Here is a 26,424-nt window from a genome sequence, read left to right as displayed (position 1 = left end):
GTGCCTTGGTTAATGATGGCATATTAGATTTCTATTCCTACTCTAACATTACCACAAACGGAGTGGCTTAAAACAACACAATTTTACCTTGCAGTTCTGGAGGTCAGAAGTCCTAAATGGGTCTCACGGAGGGAAAATCAAGGAGTTGACTGAGCTGTATCCCTCAGGAGACTCTAGAGCCCACGTCCTTGTCTTTTCTAGTTTCTAGAGGCTGCTTGCATTCCTTGGCACATGGGACCACATCACTCTGACCTCTGCTTCCTCAATCACACCTCAGTCTCTGACTCCGATCCTCTCGCCTCCTCCTTAGAAGAACACCTGTGGTTACACTGGGCCCACATGGGCAATCCAGGATAATACCGAGATCCTTCAACTAATCACAAAACCCCTTTGGCCGTGTAAGGTAGCTCATCCACAGGTTTGGGGACTAGCATGTGGACATCTTTGGTGGGGTGCATTATTTGGCCTAACACAGGAAACTAAAATGAGATCATTGATAAGACTATTATGAGAATTAAATTAGTTAATGTGTTGTCAAGCACCTAGAACATTTGTTGAATAGAATGAGCATAATCTGCCTGAAGGAAACAACCTGCAAGTACCCAGACCTTGAAAGACTGCATCAAGGAGCACTAACTTCATGTTGCCACAAGTTCTGCTGCTGTGAGATCATTCCCGAAGGGAGGTGACCTCCCAGACCTTCCCAGCAGAGAGCCCAACAAATGTTGAGCTTATTACTTTCTGTTATATTTTGAAATCATTTTCCCTTTCACCTCCCAAAGACTGACTGACCACCTTAGGAAAATTGAGGTGAAGAACAAATGGAACCACAATAGCAAGGGAGCCCCCATGTCATTGGTTCAGAAAGAAACAGCCCTGTGTGGGAATAAGACGTTTGGCAAAGCCTTTTGATATTAGCATTTACATGGAGGAAAAGACTGACTCTGTGCTAGCCCAGGGCAGGTGCCTCAGGAACACCAGTGCCAACTCACCCCACAGGTGTGGACCAGGCTTGTCTCACATCCTTCCCGATGTCTGCCTGTGATCACATACCCATTCTGTCTCTGTCCCTTGTGTGCTCTGTGTAAACTAACAGTGAAAACTGTGCCACATAAATAACAAGTGAGGATTACCCAGGACACCCAAATAGAGGCAGGTGCTCTATCTAATAGAACTTACAACACAGGAAATCTGACATATATTTAATGAAAAATTATTACTGCTTTTATGCTCTGCAGTAATTAGGACAAAAAGGCCAACAGTTCGTATGACTAATTAGAATTACTCTTTAATTGCTAGATGGAATATTTAGATTTCTGTTATCACTGTGTTTACTCTCTAAAAGCTGTATCAACTATGCCAACTATAGCCCTGAGACCAGCCAGCAAAACCCCTTCCAGCCTCAAGGGAAAGCCTACTGCTCCTCCTTGCCCTGCCTTCTTCCCTCCACACCTCTTCCTCTACCAAGGAGCAGAAGGAACCAAGACAAGGATATTGGTCTGAAGGACGAAGGGATCTGAGAGAAGGGTGTGGTCTCTTTGCACACACTGTGTCCACTGTTCTGAGTGGCTTACCGTCTTTACCGCCCCCTCAGTAACACACACACACACAAACACACACACACACACACACAACTTGCATACACTCACATGCAGATTGAAACAACACCCACCACACATTGCCTCGTACCATACTACACCCACCACCACATTAAGTACATTCCCTGGCCCTACCTTCCTGGCACAAAGCTGGCATTCCCCATCTCAGACCCATCCCAGCTCCTGGTTCCATCCCATACCCCTGCCCTGCTCGTGTCTGAGTATCCACTTCGGTGCTAACCACGTGATGAGCACTATGCCATCTGATCATGACACCAAGAGGGAGAAAATGTTATTACCCCCATTACCCAGATAAGGAAAGTGTGAGTCAGAGAGATCAAGTGATTTGTCTAAGGTCACACAGCTAGGAAATGGCAGAGCCAGTATTGGAACTCAGGTCTGTCTGAATCCAAAGCCTGTGCTGTTTCTACTATGTCATACATGTATATGACAGGACTTTACAAACTACAGAGGTATTCTTGGATATGAGTCAAAATTATAATCCCTAGTAACTGGTACTTCTGATAAAAAGGACTCCTGATAATAGTTGTCACAGTGAGGTCTCAGAAATGCTACAAAATGCTTTAGAATGTCTGGACATTCTAAAATGTCAAGCAGACAATGTGTTTTCTTGGGAAGTGTACACTGGCACTCCCCACCTCTATCACAGCAATGAACCCCGAAGGCCACAGAAGGTCATGCTCAAGGGAAATCTGTGTTGTGGGCTAGATGAGACAAGGTCTCTTCCACCCTCTGTTGTCACTGGTTGGCAGGCAGGGCAGAGGTGAGCCAGCATGAGATAGCCCCTTTCCCACTGCCCACATCACACCTGTGGCTGGGATCCCTAGGCAATGGAACCCCTAAAGAATACTTCCTGGGGATTAAAATTTGGGCCACACAGATGGTTTGTTAGCAGGGAGTTCTGGGAGAGGAAGAACCCAGACACAACACTGCCCTCACCCCTGCCCACACCCCAAGGAGGGGTACAGGATGGGCATGGCCATCAAGACTTCTGCTGGACAAATTAAGTGGACTCAGCTTGCTAAGATGATGGAAAGGTTCTCATCGAGATGTCCAAATGGAGATGGACCAAGTATAGATCCAAGACCAAGAGGCTCCGCACAGCATTGGCGTCATTGGCAGATGCATTACCGGAAACTTCACGGGCATTTAATCTCCTAAGTGTTTCAGGGGGCGGTGAGCACTTCGGAGTCTAATTCATCTTCTCTGTCTTCATTACAGAGAGCTCTCTGATCACCTTAATCCTCCCTCTGCCACAGGAAAGAGCCATTTGTTTCTTTAATGGGAACACTCTCACTAGCTAAGTGGTTGCTCTGAGTCAGGGCAGAAGGTGAGCCATCCTGAGGATGGTGGGAGCTGTGCCTGGCTCAGACTTGAAGGGTGGGGTGAAAAGGGAAGAAGAGGGAGGAGGAAGATGGAATTGGGGAGACAGGGTGTTTGGGGAGTGAGGCAGGAAAACTCCTGAGTCCAGATTCAGAGAGTTGCCCACGACATAGAACTTGGCCACATTCTCTCTCCACCCTGAACCCCCTCCTTCCTAGGAATCAATGAGGTTTCATGAGGGGCCAGTCATTCGTCATGATGAAACAAGGGCCTCTGCACACAGGGCATGGGGGATGTCTGAGATGAAACAGATCACACCCCTTTTACAGATAAGCAAACTCTGCTCCAGAGGCCCCCCACCCAGGGCAGCGTGCCACACATCCAAAGGCCAATAGGAGTAATAACAGTGACATGAGCTTCCATTTATTTAATAGTTTCTTTGTGCCAGGAGTTGTACCACAAGGCTCTATTCATTCATCTATTTAATTCTTACTTCAACTTTGTGAAGTATATTTTATTCAACCATACACACAAGTGAGGAAAGTAAGGCTTAGAGTGAAATGTCTAAAGTTATATGATTATCACAGCAGAGGAGCCTTGAACCCAGGTTCATCTGACCCAAAAATTCCTGTTCCTTTTGATGTATTACTGGATCTTGTATGAAATGACCAGAGCTGGCCACAGGGAGCCACGTGAAGGTGAAGGGACCTCATAATGTATCAGGAAGATGAGAGACCCAGCAACTGGAAGTGTCTTGCTGAAGAAGAGAAGAGAAGGAGCAAGGCACATTGCACAGGGTGGGCCCTTAGCCCCACTCCCCACAGCCAAAGGTGGTGGCTGCAGTGGACACTGGGCATGTACCCCTCAGAAACCAAGCAGGCCATTGGCCACCACGCTGTATTTGTCTGGATTATCATACCTTGTTTGTGTGGGGAGCTTGTTCAACTCTAAAGAGTGAGAGACTTGACCAGAAAGGAAGTCAGAAACCCTACCATGGTTGGCTTGGGAAGGCAAGCTAAGGATGTTGAATAATTCACTCTTCATGTTCTTCCCGGGAGCATCAGGTTTTTAAAAACAATGATATTTATCATGTATTAAGGACTAAGTAGGGGCTAAGCATTGCGTCAGGTTCTTTACACGGATTATCTCACTCAGCCTCACCATAACCCCGAGAGGTAGACATTCATGCCCCAATTAACAGAAGAGGACACCAACACCCAGGAGGCTGTGACCTTCCCAGATCGCCAATGAATAGATGACCAGGATCAACGCTCAGTCTCTCTGACTCCATAGCTACACTACCTCCGCTTCATTTTCAAAGATGACAGCAGGTGACAGTCAAAGACCACTTAAGTCGGCCTCAGTCAGGCCGGGATTGAAATGCTGGCTAGCAACTTGCCAACGCTATGATTTGGGGGACATCCTTTTGAGCCTCAAGACCTTTATCTGTAAAATGGAGCAAATATTATTACCAGCCTCATGGAATGATGAGAACCCTCATAGGCAAATGTTTACATACTAGAAAATTTCCCCTGAATGTGAGCTTCTATGGACAGTGATTCTAAGGATAAGAAAGAACTAGTGAAGAGCCTCCTGCTTCTCCCTGACAGAGGCCTGAAGAAATCCCAGGGAAGTATAAACATGGAGTATGCTCTGGGGAGGGGGAGAGACAGAACTGGCATGAAATAACCGGGAATGAATAAATATCATTAGAAAAGTCAACACTGCATTGTGAGGTGTGGCCTCCAGAGACCTCAAGCCATCAGGGAGGGCTCTGTAGGGCTTGCTGGGTGGGAGCTGGAATGTGAAGCTACGGCAGCTTTACTAGGTAATGAGGCTGAAAAAAGCAGGCAGGGATTGGAGACTCAGAGGCAGACAAGGATCAGCTGGGTTGGGGGTTAGGGATCATCTAACTAACTTAGAGCTCAGGCACCTGGCAGAATTAACAGAGACCTGAAACCCACCCAAGCCACCACCCCACCCTTGGGTGGGGGAATGGGAGGCTGAGTATGTCCAAGGTGGGACAGGACAGAATACCATGATTGCAGAGCTCAAAGCCCCTTAAAATCCCCTCACTCAATGTTTTCAGATACATTTAGTAGTAACATCCTTTTTCCTCAACAAAACTTTACATTTGGAGCTTGAATATGCAAAAACATTGAGACAGATGCAGAGGCTATGAGGCCCAGAATCAAGGCTCTGCTCCAAGCCCCTGTTTTCATGGAGGCAGAGAAGGGACAAAATTAGCTGCAGGTCACAATGTCAGACAGGCACCGACAGGAGTGGGACACAGACTTTTGGAGTAGGTCCAGGGGCCTTCCCATGATGCCCCTGCTTCCTAGGATGGACAGGTGTGAATGGAGGTAGAGAAAGGTCTATAATGGTTGGGATGGGGAAGGGGTGGTGAACAGGCTCATAAAGATACTCCAAAGGCAAGGAGGCATGCCACAACATTTTCCTCTACCTCCCCACAGAATGCAACTAGCAGGACTGACCGAGAGCAGCAGGCCATGCTGCCTCCCTCAGGACCTAAGCCCTGACCTCCTGACTTCTGTTTTACTGGTGGCAGGCCCCGTGCCTGGTCTCCTGAGCTTCTTACCTGGTCCCGGGTATAAGGCGTGTCCACTCTCTGCTTGTCGCTGCAGGCTTCCAGCAGGACGCGGATGGCATTCAGCTGCAGGAGCATCTCGCAGGCCATCGTGTCAAAGAAGGTGATGTTGGCAAGGGCCGCAGAGGCCAGCAGGAAGACTTCCCCAGACGAGGCCTCTTGGCACAGTTCTGGAGGGCGAAGAGACAAGAAAGAGTTTCCACTGAAAAGTGCTTTCATATCAGTTTTCTCATTTGTTTCCCACAATAGCTCCGGGAGAAAATCTGGGCAAGAGTTGTAACACCCACTTTACAGATGAGGAGAGTGGTTATTGAAGAGGGAAATGTATCTGTCTGCATAAGTGGCAGAGCTGGGATTTGAATCCTGGTGCGTGACTTCCATTCACTTCTTTATGCAACAAGCATCTCCTGAGTGAACACAATGTACCAGGCACTGCTGGTGTCTTGGGATGACATGGTGGGCAAAAAAGATCAGGTCTTTGTCCCTGTTAAGCTCACATCCTAGTAGTAGGCAGGGGAAATATTGAGCTTTTTAAAAATTAACATAAATGGTTACAAGTTATAATAAATGTAAGGGAGAAAACAAACAAATGTTAAGAGAGAGAATAATTAGAAGCCCAATGGGGTGCATAAGGAAAGTCTCCTTAAGAATGAGCCCTTAAGAGAAAAATAGGGCAATCAAGAGAATATTTGGGTGAAGAGTGAGTTCCAGGTCAAAGGAACAGCATGTGCAAAGGCCCTGAGGCAGGAGAGAGCTCCTGGTCCATTTACATCCCCACTAAATATTCACTTAATGTACACTAAACTGTTGCTGCATTTGCCTTGAGAAAAGGGCTAAAGTTAAAAGATAAAGGTTCTGCCTCTCTAACTTCCATCAGCAAAGCTTCAGTATTTCCTTTTGGTCCCAGAATAAGTCCTATATACCAAGACCCTGACGAGGTTTTTGCTCTCTGGTCCTAGTGGTCACAACCCAGACTTAACCAGATTCCCCTACTAAGCCATCTGTAATAGTACTGGTGGCTATGATGGATCTGTAAGGCAGGGAGGACCACCCCCAATCCCTGCATCCCTCCACCACCTAATACACTCCCCCATGGGCTCCACTTGACCTAGAATGGACTCCTGCCTTAGGAGAAGGCACAGAAGGGTTCTGTCCATGGTGCTGCCTGCCCATCCCAATGGATCTGACTTCTGACTCTCAGCTCCAACTTGACTGTCCATCAAGGTTCTTCCTGGGTTCCAGCCCTATGCTACGGATAACACCTCTATTAAAATACAGGAAGAAAAGCCACACTTCAGGAAAATGGTCCCAGGGGGGATTCAAGTTTCCAAGGCAGACTGAACTATTCTTTATCCTGATCTTCAGTTCTTGCTCCCAAAGAGTCTGTACTTCTAGGTTCTGATACTGAAACTGGCACTTTGGGGCACTTTCCAGTGCCTGGTCCCTACCTATAAAGGGACCCAAAATAACATTAGTTGAATGTTAGGCACCCTGCAGTGTGCCTTACACTTTGCCATTAACTTCTCAGCCTCCCTTTACAGAGGTAGGAGCTGAGGCTCGGAGAAGCTAGTAGCAGCAGCAGCTACGATTTATCTTGAGTGTTCACTCCGTGCAACGCACTGCTGCACAGTGTGTTTCCTCATTAAGTCATTCCATCCTCACAGCCACCAATTTCTACCACAGTTTTATAGATGAAGGAACTAAGGATCCAAATACTAAGTGATTTCCCGAAATTGGGGACTTGAGGATTGTTGGCAATTGTTGAAACCTAGAATCAAATCTAGGGCTGCCTGGCTCCAAAGTCCCCATTCTTTCTGTCCTCCGGGATGCCTCTTGTCTCCAGGCCTCTGGTTCATTCCCAGTGATGCTCCTGCAGATCCAGGTTTCAGCTCTACCAGGAGGGCACTGAGCATCCCTGCTCTTCACCACCCAGGGGTGACCACTACACAACTCAGAATCTTGATCTAAACACCTATGCTAGAGACAATGGACTAGCCAAGGAATTGAAAACTCTATTAATTCCCCTTTCTAATGATTGCCCTATCCGTTCATTTTCAGGGGAGGGAAAACCAACCCCTTCCAGGCCACCTCCCTACATCCAGAGTGCAGGGTGAGACCACAGGACTCAGCAGCCTACTTTGCTCCAGGATCTCTCCTGGGTCTGAACACCCACTCTTATTCTTACGCAGTCACCATTGCTGCCGACACAGCAATTAACACAACCATCTAAGTGCCTTTTAATTTGGGGGCACATTGATCTGGTGCACATTTACAGTCTGAGTCACCTGGGATGTGTTAGGAAGATTAAATTCAGGAGTCCAGTGACTCATTTATAAATGTTTCCAGGGAATGGCAAGAAGTTGGAGGGCTATTTCCCACCAAAGAACAGAGCCCTGGCGCCCTGCCCAGCAGATAGCTCCCATCTGCTGGCTCTCGGGGCAGACTCCACAATATATCTTCATCCCAGTGAAGTAAATAGGGAGTCTCCTCTTCTCTAGGGAGAGATCCAGCCAAGACAAAGAAGTAGGAATGGCCATAGTGAGAGGTTATTTAGACTTTATTTATATGTTATGGTTTTTAAATTATTTTTTATTATTTACAAATTAGGAGATTCTTGACAAAACTTAGGATTTTTGCCTTATCTTTAAAAATAAGCCTTTTGAGCTCTGGCTGGTATAGCTCAGTGGACTGAGAATGGGCTGCTGAACCAGAGGGTCGCCAGTTCGATTCCCAGTCAGGGCACATGCCTAAGTTGCGGGCCAGGTCCCCAGTAGGGGGCGCATGACAGGAAACCACACATTGATGTTTCTTTCCCTCTCTTTCTCCCTCCCTTCCTCTCTTTCTCCCTCCCTTCCTCTCTCTCTAAAAATAAATAAATAAAACCTTTAAAAAAGAAACTTTTCCCCCATGGCAAAAATCAACTGGAGTTTATTGGTGACTGTCCCCCTTTAATAACTGCAGGTGTCTTTCCGTTCCATGCAGGACTCAAATCTCTTTATTGCCTCCTTCCATCGGACTGCTCAACTCATTTGTGTTCCCTGCCTGGCTCTGGTGACTGACTGAATGTGAGATTCCCAGCAGAAGTAAATCCTAACACTGTTCTGCGGCCTTGAGAAAGCCCCTCGACCTCTCGGGGCCTGGGTTTCTTCTCCTATAAAGTGGGCATTAAAGTTTATGATCTCTTGAGTTCCCTCCAGCTGAGATTTTCAATAACTGGATTCTGCATTTTCTTGACTTTAAATAAATGTGCCTGTTGGCAAACTGATTTCTCCCTGCCGGGCTGTGGGTGCCGCTGCCCCAGTGACCGGAATCAGCCATAAAGGCAGGAGCCTACTTTGTGCAAAGTAATTGTACATCTTCAAATTCTAGAACTAGAGGGAAATGGGCCCTTGAGAGAAATGGGTCCCAAACCCTTGTTTTCTATGTCAGGAAAATTGTAAAGTGAGCTTTACAATGGGATGTGGCTAGGGAATTGGCACATCTCACGCAGTGCCTGCACAGGGCTGCTGGGCAATAGCTCTTTCCAGAATGGATGAATGAAAGGGCAGAAGTCCAAACCCAAGTGTTCTGACTCCAAGGCCCGTGTTCTGTGTTGCCCCTAAATTTGTGCTGCTCCAGATATTCCCTGCCCTGGTGCTAACCCAACATTTTGTGACAAAATTAATTTTCATTCAGTTTCAATAAGATATGGAGGTAGGGACAGTGACAGAGAGGGGGATAGAAGCAGAAGCACAGATCACCCCCAGCACTTATAAAGCAAAGAATGTAAGCACGTGGTTTGTAAAACAAATTTCCTGAGGATTGTGACCGAGATGAGTTCTAGCTTCTGCAGTTTTGCAAAGAAAGATAGAGGAGGAGGATGTTCTCGATATTGGGCTATGATTCTCCTGCCAGGAGCACATGCATCTGAACAGAGAAACCTAGAAGAGTCGATGCTTTCCAGGCCCCACGACTTGAGGCCAATGGTGGGGTGGCAGGTAGCGTTTTGGGCCGAACTGGTGCTCTCTGAGAAGCTGTCATCCCAGTCATTGCTCTCATGTCCGTGGGGCACAACAGACAGAGATTTCAGGAACACGATCATCAGAGCCTTTCTGGTCAAGTATCTGAACCTCAAAATTTGAGGCCTCCTCTTCTCTGGGGCTTGTCCTGGTCTCTGATCTGAAAGGCCAATTAATCCCAATCTGACCCCAATAAAGGAGCTTCCAGAAGGACTGCATGCATTTTAATGGAAGACTTGACAGCGGAGCTATTTCAAGCCTGACTCTGACACTTCGACAGGACCTCAGTGGCAGCGCTCATCTGTGCTGTAGACATGGCGGCACAGAGAGATCGTCCTGCGCCTTCCTGAAGACAACTGTGGTCAGGCTCCCTCACTCAGCGGCTCCCACCCACCCAGCATGACTCACTGACGAGAGCTGTCACGATCTCCTCCATGCTCTCCAGGAAGCTGCTGAGGTGCTGGGTGAAAGGCAGGTGTGGGGAAGTGACCTGGGCGACCACGGCCGCAGCCTCAGCCCGGGTGGCCTCTGAGTGGCTGTCATCGGTCAGGATGTCGGCCAAGCACAGAACGCCATCTACCTGCAGGGGAAGAGAGGGCACAGCCTGTGTATCCTGGGAAAACACCACTGCACATCATGGCAATGAGACAGAGAATCAAGGTCCCCTCATGGCCCAGCCCTGGATCCGCAGTGACTCTGGAGGACTATCCTTTGGCTCCAGTAGAGATCAGCAAGCTCCCATGGGCTTCTTAGACAGCAGGCATCAAGCCAAGCTGTCTAATGGGGGTAGACCCTGGTCCTCTCTTCACAGAAGAAACAGTCACTTAGCACTCTCACCTCCCAGAGCTCCATCCTGGCTCCCTCTCGAATGCATGGTATGACTTGGCATTCATCACTTAGTTTTTCTAAGGCTGTTCTTCTCACCCACCCACAGGGTGTTTCGGGGTTAAGAAGATGAAGCAGGTGATGGCAGATCCAGAAAATGTGCTTGACAAATGTTGGCTCTCTCCTCCCTGCCTTGGGTTAGCAGCAGGCTGAGCTCAACGTCTCTCCTTCCCAACCTTCCTCCACCACCCTCCTCCACAGAAAGAGGGCTGCTTCCCTGGAGGGCCATCTCTCGGCCCAGCCAAAGAGGAACAAACTTGGGCACAGTGGGACAGGAGTGCCAGATAAAGACTTCACTTGCCAGTTCTGCCCCAGTCAGACTGGCTCTCGGCATAATAATAGCTTCTGCTTATTGAATGCTTAATATGTGCCAGCTACCACTCTAAGTGCAGTGCATGAGGCAGTACCCTACCTGATCCTTGAAATAACCCTTTCAGGTCAGTGTTATTATTATCCCTGGATTACCAGTGAAGAAACTGAGACACAGAAAGGTTCATTGACTTGTCCCAGATCACAAACTTTAAAAGTAGTCGGCTTGAGATTTGAACCCAAGTGGCCCAGCCTCAAAGCCCGTGGCTGTGAACAGGATATTAGGCTTCCCTCGGAGAAGTGCCTCCTGAGCTCAGGCCCTCTGCCTCCACTGAGCATCGGTGGATGAGACTTTTGGGAGAAAGAGGGACAGCAACTCGTCAAGGTTAGCTCAGCAGTGCTTCTGCGGCCCCTCTGACACCCCGGGACACCAGCCAGCCTCAGGTCCCTGCAGCCAGGAACCAAGGAGCCCTTCCCTGTAAGAAGTACGGGAGTAGGGAGGAGGTGCCTTGGGGAAATGCTCCCCACACCTGCCTCAGGCCTGAGGCTTGACACCCTGACTTCCTGTCACTCAGCTCCTGACATCTCCAGGGTCCTGCATTGTTTGACTAATTACCACCACTGAGTTCTGAGCCTCCCCTAAATGGCTCTTGGGAACTGTAAGGTCCATTAGCTCTGAAAGCCTTTGGCAATCTCAGACTCAAAAGAGACAAATGTGGGAACAAGAGCCCAGGGAACTGTCCTCAGTGAAACTCACCTGGATGTGCTTAATGAAAGAGGACAAACAGCAGCCAGGCTGCCCCTGGCAGGACTGGATTCGAGCCAGCTGTCTGACTAACAGGCCTCCCAAGAGGGGCCTCACTTGGGCCTAGAAGTAGGAAACAGCCCTATTGCTGCCAACAAAAGAAACCTCTTAGGCCCGTCTGGCCTTCATCCCTTTTCTCCTTCCAGCACCATCCAAGGCTGTAGCAAAACAAGGTCTCCTGTGGGGGAACGTGTCAATCATCCAGTCTCTCTAGTCTCAGTTTGGACGCTGATGGAGTTACATCCCCAACCCAATTGGGAATGCTGGTCAGACCCAAACCAAGTCCCTGACACATGCTTAGGGACAAGCCAATGGGAACATACCAGGGAGGCCAAGGAGTTGATGGTGCCCATGGGTCTGGTGCCACCCAAGGTCTGGACGCCAGGCCAGCTCCCCAGCCAGAATGCTGCTGGGCAAACCCACCAAGCACAATTTCCCTGAGCACATACTGTGTGCTAGGCCTTGCTCTGGAGTGGAGGGGCAGGGGACAGTGGGGCAATAGCCATTATGTGACATGACTTCCAGTGAGGGAGGGGAAGCCTCCTGTAAGCTGCCCTGACTTAACGCCCACAGCCCAGAGGGAGGAGGTGGCCCTCCTTGTAATTCACACCCAAGCACGTCTGCTGTCATCATAGCATTCATCACACAGACGGGCTCTGTTTCTCCAATGGGGGTTCCTGTGGACCAGGTGTGCCTTAGAGTTTCTCCAAAGCACATTCCTGGGCCCCACCTAGACCTATTCCACTGGACTCCAAGGAGACCTGGAATCTGCCTTTCAACAAGGTCTGCAGTGAACTTTATGCACCAGCAATTTGGAGAAGCCCAACCGTGATGTGATTCTGTGCTCGCTTGTCTGCCTGTCTGTCTGCCTGTCTGTCTGTCCCATTCCCCAGGGAGCTCTGCAAGCCTGCGGGCCACAGCTTGCTCACTCATGGCTGCTCCAGGCCAGGCAAAAGGCAGGCTTTCCATAAACAGGAAATAAATTCAAGAGAGTGAAACTTGACAGAGGCCTGGAGGACACCTCAGATGAGCAAAGGCAGAGGAAGAGCGACGTGGATAGAGGGTATGTCGTGAGCAAAGGCCGAGACAGCAAAGGGCAGCTTTGGAGAAACAGCCAGCCTGGAAACATGGGTTCTGCAGATCTGGGGCCCCAGGAGAGTGCCCCTGACCCCACCCTGGTGTGGACTGGTGTGGACTGCAATCTCTCTTCTGCCCTTAGCTTTCCCAGAGAAGAGGATCTGGTGTCCCGTCTGCACGCCTGCCCACTGTCTCGCTTTCCCTCTAACTTGTTTTGGACACTTCACATTACTTTTGGTAATTTATTAATTATGAACTATGTCATCCTTTCAAAATACAGTATATAGATATTGCAAATTCATAAGGCCTCAAAAGAAATAAAATGAACATCTGTAGTATGTGTACGTGTGGACACCTGATATCTGGAGAATCTAATCTTAGGAATAAAATAACAGCAGAAAACCCCTTGTACACCATTCTTGATCTCCTACCTCTGCCTTTCTCTGCTGGGGGGGGGCACTCCCCTGAATTATGTGCTTATTATTTCCTTGTTTTCTTTAGAGATGTCCTGCATGTGTATATTGTTCGGTTTTACAAGGTTTTGAATTTGACATAAATGGGATCATACTGTATACAGAAATTTGCTATTGTTCCCCAGTCAGCATTATGTTTGGGAAACTCCTTCCTGCTGATGCCTGTGGCTGAGGTCACCACTGTTTGGTGTTTCATTGTATAAATCAATTGCAATTGAATAGAGAATTCATTTGTGCATTCTCCTGTCAGTGGCCATTTGAGTCATTTCCCAGTCTTTGCTATAATGCATAATGCTGCCATAAATATTCTTCTAAATGTCTTCTGGGGCACACAGGCCAGTTTCTCTGGCGGTCCCCGTCTAGGAGTGGGATTACCATCCCATCGAGTCCACACACCTGTAACTTTGCTGGCATTGCCAAACCACTTTGCAAAACAGCTGCAGCAATTTACAGTGCCACCAGCAAGGTATTAACTCATTTAACTCCATATTCTTGCCAGCATTTGGTTGTGTCAGATTTTAAATGTTTGCCATTTGGCTGGGTATATAAAATTGTTATTCTAATATGCATGTCTCCACTTACTACAATGGTGCCGAGAGTTTTTTCATATGTTTTTGTTTTGCTCTGGTTTAAGTTTTGGTTATGGTTTTTGGCATTTGGATTTCCTCTTCTACAAAGTCCCTCTTCATGCATTTTTCTATTTGGTGAATCATCATGTAGGTCTATCTCCCACGCCTTTGGCTCCTATGTTATCGCCCTGCCACTTAGCCTGCTCCCAGCCAGCTGCCACCACCTCCATCTCGGCGCTCCCGTTGGTTAGCCCTAAGGGTCTTCCCAGCGCTGGGTTCTGGGCTCCCTGGCACCTTAACCAATTCCCATCGTGTCAGAACATGCACATGCTATACAGTTGCACCTACCTGGGTATGAATCCTGTCCCTGTATCTTATTAGCTGGACTATTTTTTACCTACTTTGAGCCTTTATCTATAAAATGGGGATAAAAATTCCAACCTCAGAAGACATTGGAAGGCGACTGAGATAACGCATGTACAATGCCTGCCACAAGGTGGCGCCATCATCCCACCTCATTCCATCCGGTCTCTGGCAGTCACAGCTCTAGCCCAGGGGCCCTGGTTCTACCTCACTTTTCTGCAGGTTCCCCTGGAACTGAGACCTGGGCTGAAAGCCTCAGCCCTTTGGTTGGGACCCAAAAATGTACTCACCTGTGGGGACAGCCTTGGATCATGCAGCCCAGAACTAGAACTTTCTAAAAGCAGAGTATGTCCTGTTTTAATTCCAGACTAGGACCAAGAAGATGAATAATTACAATCCCTCAGAAGGGAACAGAGAGAAAGGTAGTCTTATCCCCAAATCTCTTTATAGTTCAACACACATTAATGGAGCACATACCTTGTGATAGGCGCTGTCCTCAGCCCTGATACAGAGATGAGTCAGGAAGAAATAAGAGATGAAAAAACAAAGACAGACAGACATAGAGAAACAAAGAGAGAGACAGAGAGAAAGACATCACATGCTTAAAAGAACTTGGGAAGTTATCTGGTGTAGAACCCAGCCTCACAGTCTAACTTGGCCCACCTTCACCTGCAGAGAACTGTCTCCATCTCAGACTTCTTGCCTTCCTGAGACTCCCTGATACCCCAGTTTTGGGGACTCAGCTCCTCCCTAGCTAACTACTAATTTCCATTTTGCATCCATCTATGGTGCCTATGCCAGGTTTCACCACCTGCCCACTTTGCCCCATCTCAGTCCATGGCACCCAAACCCTAGTGACCTCGGTGACTCCCTGTGATGACTCCCCTCATGGTGGCCCCCCCCACACACACACCCAGCCCTCCATCCCTGACTTTCTTTCCTAAGGTCTGTGTCTACATTTCAGACCTGCTGCTGGATCTCTCTAACTCCAAAACCAATTTGCTTGGATTCCCCCATGGGCTCCTCAAACCCGGTGCACTTGCCCCTGAAGTGGTCATCTTCCATGTCTTCCCTCCTCACTCCCCTCTCGGACCCAGGTGAGAAACCACCTCCTCTGGAGACGGGCACCTGCCTCCCCCAGATAGAAGGTCTCTGTCCTCCCAGCTGCCCACCCCCCTTGATCTGAACACAACCACAGCGCTGGTGTTGGACCATCTTTATCAGTGGGCATGCTCATCCCTGCACTAGGTTTGAGCTGCTCCAGGAAGATTCCATTCTAAATCTTTTCTGTTCCCCAGCACTTAGCTGAGGCCTGACGCATAGCAGTTCACTGGTCAAGTGCAGGCTGAATGATGAAGAAACAGAGGCCCAGAGAGGGGAAGAGCTTGCCTAAGCCACACAGCAAGTTAATGCCAAGGCCAGGACTTCCTCCCAGCCCCCTCTCCTGGCCTGTGCCCCCTATGCAGGGCCTTGGGAAGGCGATGGAGGGCAAAGCTGGTGAGAGGGCCAGGTCGGTGGGGGCTGCTCAGCTCAGCTCCTGCAGTGGGCCCAGGAGTAGCCCAGCCTGAGGCCAGCTTTCTCAAACACTGGTCCCACTTCTGGATCATCTCCATCCCCAAACCACACACTTCCCCCCTGCAGGCATAAACTTAATGATGCCAAGAGAACAATCTAATCAAAGCGCTTTCACATCCTAAAGAAATTGCTGCTGGAAGTACTTATAGGTAATTAGCTCTTCCATGGAGTGGGATGGGCCTCAGCTGAGGCCCAGCTTCCCTCATGGGAGGGCACACAAGTGGTGGTGAGGATGGCAAGGCCAGGTCATCACCTCAGCAGCAGGACCGCTGCCCCTGGAGAATGGACACAGAGGGTGTCCAGGGCTGGGAAACACTGAGGTTCTCCCTGAGCAGTGGGAGAAGGGGTAGAAGAATCCCAAATATACAGTACACACTGCCAAGATCTGTGAGCAATGTGTTCCTGCTGATTACTGGAAAGGCACCCATGGTAGCTTCTGTGGGGATAGCTAAGGGGCACAGGCTAGTCTAAAAAGGCCCAGCATATATCACTGGTGCTGGTCTGCTAATTCCCAGTTTACATGTTTAGTTTGTAGAGAAAGGCAGAGGAATTGGCCGCTGGGTTGTAACAGTTAAACAGAATCATGCAAATACAGGGGAGGGAGCATGACCTACAGATCCCCGAAATGTCCTCCTTCTTTCCATCCACTCAGACACCTACATTCTGCATGAAAATGGAAAACAGAGGAGATTGGGAACCACAAAGCAGCTGGAATCCTGCTCCTGGGTCCAGGCAGGATGGATCTGTTTGCCCAGGGGAGAGCCAGAGGGGAAATTCAATCACAGTCAGAGAGGCAAACAAGGGTCACACCCGAGGGAGCAAACACAAGAGTCAGCCAAGGGGCAGAGCGAGGCTTTGCGGAGAGTAAAGGAGCCCATGGGCCAGAAGCAGGATCTGAATGTGGATGGAAGCTGGACCAGAATGAGGTTCAGCACAGAGCCTGTGAGCTGTGCAAGGGGTTAATGCTGGCTTCATGAAATGAGGTGTTCCTTCTAAGGAGTGGTGGTAGAGCTAACAGCTCAGTAAAAGCTACAGAAAGTAGAACAAGCCTTCTAGCCTCCTCCCGAACTAATGTATCCCAGGCCCCTCTCAGCCTTTTTTTTTTTTTTTTTTTGCTATTTCAAACAAGAATCTTTGATTAAAAGTTAAGTGCCAAAATGGATAAATACAAATATTAACAAGCAATAGGGAATGGAACAGTGGATGAAAGAGATGATATAACCTGCTTGGCAAGCAAGTCAGCGAGGTAGACAGAGCTGAGTCTTTGAGGTGGAAAGAAATCAAGAATTAAATCACTTAATAATATAAAAAGAAAATAATTTCCCTGTCAAGCAGATGGTTTCTCTTATACATAATCTCCCTCATAGCAGACTGTCAAACAGGTGCCCTGAGGGTGTTTGGGGGCGGGGCGAGAGGACTGGAGTTTGTGAAGAGGCACCAAAAGGTCCCTAAGAACTCGTCCATTTCCCTCGGGGCTAGAATTGTTACTATTAGGCATAATTATTAGGCATGTGCTCATGTGAAAGTATCGAGTTTTCAGCAAAGCACCACTGGGCACAGCTGGGATCTGAATTGTACCACAAGTTCTCGAGGTCACTGGCTCTTCACCTCATTCTCAGATGATTAGAATCATCTAGGGCAGTTTTCAAATACTAATGCCCAGGCTTCTCCATGAGAAGTTCTGATGTAATTGGTGTGAGGTAGAGTCTTGGCAGAGTGTTTTCAAAATTCCTTAAGTGACGCCAATGGTGACCCCGGGTTGAACACCATCCTTCTGGAGGAGCCTGCGGGACAGTGGAAGTTCCACTGTCTTCGGGGAAAAGCCTGGGTGGGTTCACAACGCAGCTGTGCTACTTGCTGACCTGGTGACATGAGCGAGATAGTCACATTCTCTGAGCCTTGGTTTTCCAATTCTTAAAATGATAGTGATGTCACACTCCATCATGGAAGAGGGAATCCAATATTAAAATCATTCCCTCTGAAATCAGTAACAAGACAGAGATACCCACTTTCACCATTCCTGGTCGACATTTTACAGTGGCCCTAGCCGAGGCCATGTGACAAGGAAATAAAGTAAAAAGGGATAATGATTGGAAGAGGAAGCAAACTGTTATAGTTTACAGATCTCAAATTGTGTACCTCTGTATACAATCCAAATCTGTATAAAATCCAAAAGTACCATTAAAATTAATTACCACAGTAATCAGATATAATATTCAAAATTGTATTTTCTGTAATTAGCCACAATTAGAAAATAAAACTTTATCCTGGCTGGTATGGCTCAGTGGATTGAGTGCCAGCCTGCGAGCCAAAGGGCTGCCAGTTTGACTCCCAGTCGGGGCACATGCCTGGGTTGCAGGCCAGGCTCCTACTTGGGGGCGTGCAAGAGCCAACCAACTGATTTTTCTCTCCCTCTTTTTCTCCCTCCTTTACCCTCTCTCTGAAAATAAGTAAAATCTTTTAAAAAATAAATAAATAGAAATTAAAAAATAGTGCCTCCATTAGCGTAAAAACATACCTAGAAATAAGTCTAAAACAGATGCGTAAGATGGCGACACTAAAAACTCAAAATGTCGCCGAGAGAAATCACAGGCAGTCTGTGCTGCACCTACTTACTGATCAGAACAGCCTCACTGTTTAAGACGTCAACTGTCCCAAAATGTCCTTGTACAGTTAAAGAAATCCCAGTCAGAATCTCAGCAGGTGCTTTTGTGACATGAACAAGCTTATTCTAAAATATACACAGAAGTGCAAAAAATTTTGGAATTACCGAGGGAATCTTAGAAAAGAACAAAGTTGTAGGATTTATATTACTAAATCCCAAATGTTATTATTTTGTTATTTAGTTATTCAGGAACTCAAACACTGCCATACTGGGCTCCCCCAAAAACGGCCAAAAACACTGACGGAACAGAAAACATCCAAAGACAGACACACACACGTCATCACTGAACTTAGAACAAAGCCACCACTGAAATTCAGTGGCGAAAACATGGTCCTTTTGATAAATGGTGCTGGTTCAACTGAATATCATTTGGAAAACACTCAACCTGGAACACCATTGAAAAAAGTTTTCATTTAAATAGATCATATACTTAAATGTAAAATGTAAAAAAATAAACCTCCTAGGAGAAAAAAATAGGAGGCTATCTTCATGATTTTGGAAAAAACAAGCAGTACTTTTTATATATTTTATTTTCAATTATAGTTCACATTTACTATTATTTTGTATTAGTGTCAGGTGTGCAGCACAGGTATTAGATAACCGTGCACTTTACAGAGTGGTCCCTCCAATGAACCTCGCACCCACCTGCACCTGGCACCACACACAGTTACTACAATAATATTGTCTACATTCCCTGTGCTGTCCTGTATACCTCTGTACCTATTTCGTAACTACTAATTTGTGAGTCTTAATCCCTTCCCCTTTTATACCCACCACCCCCAATGTCCCTCCCCTCTGGCAACCGCCAGTCTGTTCCCCGTATCTATGAGTCAGTAAAAACAAACAGGTCTTAAATGTACACAAGAAGCACTACCTACAAAAGAAAATATCAATAAATTGGACTTCTTGAAAGTTAAGAATTTCTATTCATCGAAAGACACCATTAAGAGAATGAAAAAGCAAACCACTGGCTGAAAATATATATCCTCAATACATATATCTGACAAAGGACTCATACATAGAATATTTTTTAAGTTTATAATTCAATAAAAAAAGACAACTCAATCTTTTAAAGTGGGCAAAAGTCTCAGACCAACACTTCACAGAAGACAATAATCAAATGGTTAATAAGAATGTGGGAAAATGCTCAAAACTCATCACTCATCAGGAAAAGGAAATGAACATCATCATGAGAAACTACTACACACCCAAGCAGGTCACAGTCAGGGTGCTGTATGTCCAGCTATCACGACGCTGCAAACCACTTCTTTGTGTTTTGGTGCAGCCCAAGGAGAATGGGGGGGGGGTGGTTTTATTATCTGTGTGTGTCTTCCTGCCTCCCCCCACCCCCATTTCTCCCTAGGTCTCTTCCTCTGTCTCATTGCCCTCACCCCTCCTGGTCAGGGTTTATCATGCCACTTACATATGACAAGATCTCATGTCTCCTCTGGGCTTTGGAAAGGTGTAAGGTCAAAGCATAGTGAGTAAGGGGTGAAGTTTGGCATGGCACGCAGTCCTGCTTACCAAAGTGACAATGTGCTGGGGACAGCTTGCTCTTAGGGGTCCTTCAGTGGCTGAGGGGTCTGGAGTTTCCCCAGAGAGAAGTGGGGGACTTGGGCTAAGGGTTGTGCTCCAACAAGGCATAGGACAGACTTGCTGGTGGAAGCCCAGTTGGAGACCTATTACATAGCAAGATGTATCCACATCCTCCTTCTGGAAGAGCCTGGCTCAGTAAGAAGAATATGCTGCTGTCTTGCATTTGTAACTCTTCGCCCCAGTACACAGGACACACACCAAACACACTGGCCCTGCCCTTGGTTCCTGACCAAGTTCCAGGAGCCCCCAAGCACCCTGGTAGGGCTGCCACTGCCACCTCTGACCACCAGAGGCCGCTGTTGTACAGTGCATGGGGACCGCCAAAGAGCCTTCACCTACTGCTATCCTAAGGACTCAGGCCGCCAGGTGGCCCCATGCCGTCTCCAGACTCAGGTTGCACCTTGCACTTGAGCTGCAGCTCTTGAGACAGCTGGACCTTCCTTCAGTCTGGACAATTCTGGCTGGTAATCTCAGCACGAATGGTTGCATTACAGGCAGGGAAGGAGGGGAAGATGAGGCAGTGTGTCTAATTTAGTTCTCACTTCTTCACATCCTGGCCTTCTTCAAGGCCTCCCATCACCCCCTGCCCCAAACAGGAAAGATGGACTAGGCAGTAGGGAAGCCCATTTGCAGGCTGGGGAAGGTGACAGTGGCAGTCCCCACTCCAATCTGCCTAATGGCCAGTCACAGCACAGACAGCTGACCTAGCACCCTGGGGTTCTCTGCCCAGTTCTAGCCCATTCCCCGGGGCAGCTGAAAGCCTGTGCCATGGGGTGTGAGGGGTGGAAGAAGTGATAAGCCTACATGAGTTAAGGCCCAAAGAGAGATGTGGAATCATCTGGGATCTCCATTCAGAAGCATTCTTTTTCCCCCTCCCACTCCTAGGTAAAGAAGGGGCTGCAAGTGTTTCTTGCCTGGCATTCAGAGCTCCTGTCTCCCTACCCAGCCTCACTTACATGTTAGAACTGACTCAATCAGGGTGAAGTAGTCGTCTTGCCCTGGGTCTGCATACTATGCCTCTTTCAGCTGGGAGCGGGAGTTGTAGCAAACTGTACGTCTGGCTGGGAGCAAAAGCATGCAGTTCCCACCCCAGCTCTGCCTCTCCCATTGTCGCTGTGCCTTCCAGCCTCAACGTCCCCTTCTGTAAAAAGGCTATGACCGGCTCTCCCTGCCTTCCTTGAAAATGATTGTGAGGATCAAATAAGCAAAAGGGTAAGAAAAACTAGTTAACTTTGTTTTTCAAATATTACCTATTTCTGCCCATCTGCAACCCTACAGGGAGCAGGCACTGGAACATCAGAGCCTCCCCACCGCCCCCCTTGCACCCACTCCCTCCTGCCCAGAGTCTCTGCAATTTCAATAGCCAGGTCCCAGGGGCCTAGGTTTCCCTACTGCATGGGCTGCTTCATAGCAAAAGTGCGATGAAAGAATGAATTAGTAGCGTGATTAGATGGGGACTGGGTGAGTGAATGAGCAAGTCAGTGAGGGAGTTGGAAGTGACTGGCCAGATGATGCAGGGAATGAAGAAGCAGACAACTAAGTGACTTGATGTGAATGCATGGAATAACAGAATCTATGACTACTCAAACGCCCCAAACCCTGCGAGCTCAGACACCGTGCAGCCAGCCTGGGGATGGATGGGGTGTCTGGTGACCTGACTAGACCCACATCACTGCTGCCAACGTCTGTGCATGATTTAATGAACCTCTTTAAGTTTGGGGGGTGGTGAGCGGTGAGCTGTATGACAGAGATGAATTTCACCAAATTCAGCACAATTTCTCACTGCCAATTAATTAATCGAGCTTCATTGAGGAGGCCAGGCCAGTAAATCACAGGAAGGCTGGAACTCTGAAAGGAGCTCATTAGGGCACAAACTGCCTGGTGGAGGGGGGGCTGGCAACAGCCCCTGGACACCCTGACCCCCACCCTGCCTTCACCCCCCTATCCTGCTGTGGTCTCTACCATCCAGCCTGTCCCTGGACTTTACCTTTCACCCTAAGCACTAACAACAGCCACCCTCACTGGAACCTTTGAGGCCAGCACTCGCCGCCCAGGTCCCAGAGGGGGGCAAGTATTGGCAGGGCCCTGGGCGGGGACAGAGGCAGAGGGCAGGGGAAACCCAGGCTCTCCCTGGGTGTCTCTAGAACTTCACAGTGTTGGGAAGCAGCATGATGCAGGGGGAAGAGTGTGGACATTGGCTTCACAGTATTGGATCTGAGTCCTATCCACATAGTGGGCCACAGCCCAGGATGGCTCTGGCTCAGCAGAGCTGGAATTCAATTACTGCTTGGCCATTATCAGCTGTGTGTTCTTCCGCAAGTTGCTTAGTTGTCTGAGTCTCCTTCCTCTAACAGCACCAATGGATCAACAATTAAATGACACAGTGGAAGGAGGGGACCAGCCAAGTGCTTGCCCAAAGCAAGCATGCCATGTAGGTTGGCTATTGTCTTTTCATTACTGTGATGCCCTTATTACCTGATGAAACAGGGCACAACAAACATTTCCTATCCAGGGCCAGACAGCAGTGTTTTGTGGTTTTTGTTTTTGTTTTTTTATTAACCTTGCCGGCCACGTGGCCTGTTGCGATTACTCGGTTCTGTGGCGGTGTGAACACCGACAGAGACAGCACCCAGAGAACCGGTCATGGCTGTGTTCCAGTAAAACCTGGTGGCTCCAAAATTTGAATTTCACATAATTTTCATGTGAGACAAAACCCTGCTTCCCTGATTTTTTTAAACCATGTAAAGACAAAAATATAGATATTCTCAGCTGATGGCTCATATGTTCCAGAAAAGGCAGCAGGCTGGCTTTGGCCCACATCCATCAGTTGCCACGCCCTGCACTAGAATGTAAGTTCTATGAGGACAAGGGGTTTTGTCTGCTTTGTTCGCTGCTATACTCCTAGCGCCTAAAACAGTGCCTGGCAAAAAAAAAAAAAAGCAGATACTCAATAAATATTTGCTGAAAGAATGAATTACAAGCTGTGCAATTTCGTGCAACAAGTTGTTGAACCCCTCCAGGCCTTGGTTTCTTCACTGGTGCCATGGGGATGTTTGCACACTAAGGAAAACATCAAGTGAAAGGAGAATGCTTGTGGAGTCACTTCAGCTCCACAGGTGCTGTACAGTGCAGTTGCTGTTTCTGACCACATGGGGGCTCTTCTCAGGCAACTCTCACTTCCAGACACTCCTGAAATGAAAAGTTCCCTCTGCCAGGCCTGGGTGGGAATGAGAGTTGCTTGTTATGAAAAGAAATCTGCCCTGGAGAGGGAAATGCCCATATAGGGATACCTTCTCCTGTGCCAGTTGGGGGTGGAATGGGGGGTTAGGACGTTGGCCAGGAGCATTGAAGTGGTCCAGAGTTTTGTTACAGAGACTTTTTTGATGCTCTGAGAATATCGAACCAGCAAGGCATTAGACTCAAGCTGACCAGGCCCCAAGTCCCCAAAACTGACTACGTGATTTTAGGCAAGTCACTTAAGCGGACTGGGACTCAGTTTCACCTCTTGCTCTGCAGAGCGGGGTCTGACTCCCAAGCCAGGCAGCCCATCTGGCCTGGTGAAGACACATTCTGGCTTTGGAGCAGCATCTGGAAGTTAGCACAAAAAAAAACTGCCAGCCTCCTCGCACAGGTTTTCAGCTCTAAACAAAGACCCCTGCTGTTTCTGTTTTTTTTCACCAGATTGAAAATTTCCTGCTACTTCGCAAACTTTTACAGCCAAGAGATCCACTGCTTCTGGAGGACAATTGGGTCTAGTCACTTTTATTTTCTCCTCTCATTCGGCCAGCCAACATGAAAACAGATGAGACACAAACCCTATTTACCACTTTTCCACTGTCCAGGGTAAGACCTTGTAACAGAAGAAAGGAGCCTGCCGCCTGGGAAGCTAAGGATTCTTGATGCATTTTCCCCGTGGACTCCGTCTGCCTCTCTCACCATTGCCCCGGCTCCATTTGGCCCTCAAAGCAGCACACACATTCAAAGGCCTCTGACCCCGTGGGGAGGGGCACTCTGTCCAGAGGGCTGGCACTCTCTCCTCCCCACCTTGTTATGTGACCTCAGGCAAATTACTTCCCCATCCTGAGCCACAGCCTTCTCATCTATAAACTGAGCAATTCCCCATCCATCCTCCATCCTCACTCAGCTAAGAGCATCTCTGAGTCCACAATCCTGTGACCCTGTCCCATAATCTGAGTACATTTGAAAAGAAACAGAATGATCTGTCTACGAGTCCAGACAAAAATGTAGAAGCTGGAGGACAGGGAGGGGTTTCTGGACAGCCTGGACCAGACAGTGGGACACAATGCAGAGAAAGGGGAGCAGTTTGCCTGCCCTGCCCCCATTTAGAGCAGTCACAGGAACAGACTCGAGGTACCTACCCCCAACCCTGCAAGCTCCGTAACTGTCACCAGGACACACCAGGACTTTCTACCTCTCTCCCATGCAAATTTTTAGCATCTTCCTTGAAACTGGCCCCAAAAGTTAGCTCTAGTCTCCCCAATCCTTCTGGCTACAGTCCCTGAGAACCCACCTCAGGCTCAGACCCACTCAGGTCCTGGTGGAGATGCAGCCTCAGCCCTACTAACTGAGGTGAGTTGCAATGGCTGGAATTGATTCCGATGCCTTAGGTTGGTCTGGAGCTGAGGTACCTGGACCAATCAAATCACAACCTTCACCCTAAACCCACTCAACCCTGTGCCATGTTGACCCACCATGTGTTTGGACTTCAGCTTCACTTTCTCTTACCTAAGCTGTCTACTCACTAGTCTTGGTGGAGACAACCTGCTTGCCAAGGCACCCAGTGCCCACCCTTTTCTTGCCCATTCTGTTCCCTAAGGAGCTGGATCCTCCCTCTTCTGCTGGAGTCCTGACATGAGCAAAAAAGAATCAACCACTCTGAACCTGGACATCACTTCCCACTCAACTTCCTGCCTCCAGTTCTGTTCCACCCACTGGATGCTGTTGGCCACTCCACCCAGGAAAAGCTGAGTGCCCCTTTGTACCCTCCTCAGTCCCTATTCCCTCCACAACTTCATCAGCTCCCACAGTCAAGACCCCAGCAGCCCCATCTGGACGATGCCTCAGAAAAGGAGGGACTCAGGTGACTTGCTCCGTGAAGATGCCCGAATGACCACCAACAGGTCTTTTCTGCCATCTACACACCTGGCTCAGGGACCTCAGCCCCACCCCCAGCCAGGTGCCTGCTTACCTTCTCCAGCTGGTGGACACCCTCTTCTACGCAGCAGATAGAGGCCAGTGTGCGAAGCGCCTGGGGGTACAAACACCGGAAACTGTCCTGCCTGCAGACCTTGAAGAGTGCGACGACTCCACCCTCCTGCCAAGAAAAAGAAAATGTCGCATGACCTCACTGTGAGACCTCTCCTAAGGCCAACTCAAAAATAATTGACATCCCTCACTCAGCAGATGCACTTTCGAGTCTGTAGGGTGGCAAAATATGGCACACCAAAATATGCCACTTGGACATAAGAATGATGTTGAACTGAAGGCAACTGGGAAGAAGCAGACACAAGAGAAGATCCCTGCCATCCTCCTGTTTGCCTGAAAGCAGAACATAAATGTACAAAGTTGTCCCCCTCTCCTCTCTACTAGGAAGGACAAAGTTAATCCCCAGAAATAACATTAGACCCTTGTCAGCCTGGATGGAGATGGCAACACAGGAAACTACACGACAAACTTCACCACCAGCCTTTAGCTCCTATTCGTTTCCCATAGATTTGCCTTCCTACGGTTTGCTGCCCCAGAGACTCAAGGTCCTTTTTCTTTGTCTTGTGACTTCTCCAAAAATGTATTATTCCTTTGCTAAGCTTCCATACAAGCTGAGGTTCTAATCAACTCTTTGAATTACTCATGTCTGAGTGTTCCCACACGTCCATGCTAATAAACTTCTGTTTGTTTTTCTCTTGTTAATCTGTCTTTTGTCAGTCCAGTTTGCAGCTAGAGAGCCTGAGAAGGTAGTAGATAAAAGAGTTTTTACTCCCCTATACACACAGATTCACACACACACACTCACACACACACACACACACAATCCCATGTGCACATGCATGCTGCAGTTAAATGCTAGCTCCAGAATTAATGTCACCCTTGACAGTTTAAGCTGAGGTGGGAGTCCCCAGAGGCTCAGGGGCTGAAGCGCCAGGGCCAGGGCAGGCTTGGGTGCCAGGGCCAGGCTCAGCCCCATGCAGTACACAACTGGTGACTCCCTCCCAGCAGCCCCCTATGGAGCAAGCCTCCAGTCACCTGAAATAGGCTCCAGAAATAAGTCTGAAGCAGGTGAAGGGAGCCGAAGCCTAGATGCCCCGTGCTGGTCCTTGCTCTGCCAGCAAGCACCCACTACTTCTCAGACCCTCCTAATCACCTGGGTAGAAAAGGAGTTCTACTTATATCGGTACTGTACTTTATTCCCATCCTGTAATGGAGAAAACTGAAATCCAGATGGATGATATAATGCACCCCCAATCCACATTATCCCTGTTTTACCTCCTCCACTCCCATTTGCAAAAGGAAAAAAGCAACAACCTTTAGGGCTGATCAGCCC

At 48.3% G+C, this 26,424-nt stretch overlaps 1 protein-coding gene across 3 annotated transcripts in view; it reads right to left on the bottom strand.

The window, feature by feature from the left end:
- The window catches only part of INSC (INSC spindle orientation adaptor protein), a 131,003-nt gene that overhangs the window by 14,671 nt on the left and 89,908 nt on the right, over positions 1-26,424 (bottom strand). For all 3 annotated transcript variants that reach the window (XM_036029070.1, XM_028516871.2, XM_036029071.1), the window contains exons 7-9: positions 25,075-25,200; positions 9,957-10,128; positions 5,542-5,720 (exon numbers count right to left, since the gene is read on the bottom strand). In XM_036029070.1, the coding sequence (XP_035884963.1) occupies positions 5,542-5,720; positions 9,957-10,128; positions 25,075-25,200 (477 nt within the window). The remainder of the gene's footprint in view (positions 1-5,541; positions 5,721-9,956; positions 10,129-25,074; positions 25,201-26,424) is intronic.

This window comes from Phyllostomus discolor, chromosome 6 (assembly GCF_004126475.2).
Source record: "Phyllostomus discolor isolate MPI-MPIP mPhyDis1 chromosome 6, mPhyDis1.pri.v3, whole genome shotgun sequence".
NCBI lineage: Eukaryota > Metazoa > Chordata > Mammalia > Chiroptera > Phyllostomidae > Phyllostomus > Phyllostomus discolor.
Note: the sequence above shows the minus strand (reverse complement) of the source record. Positions and strands in the feature narration are given on the sequence as shown.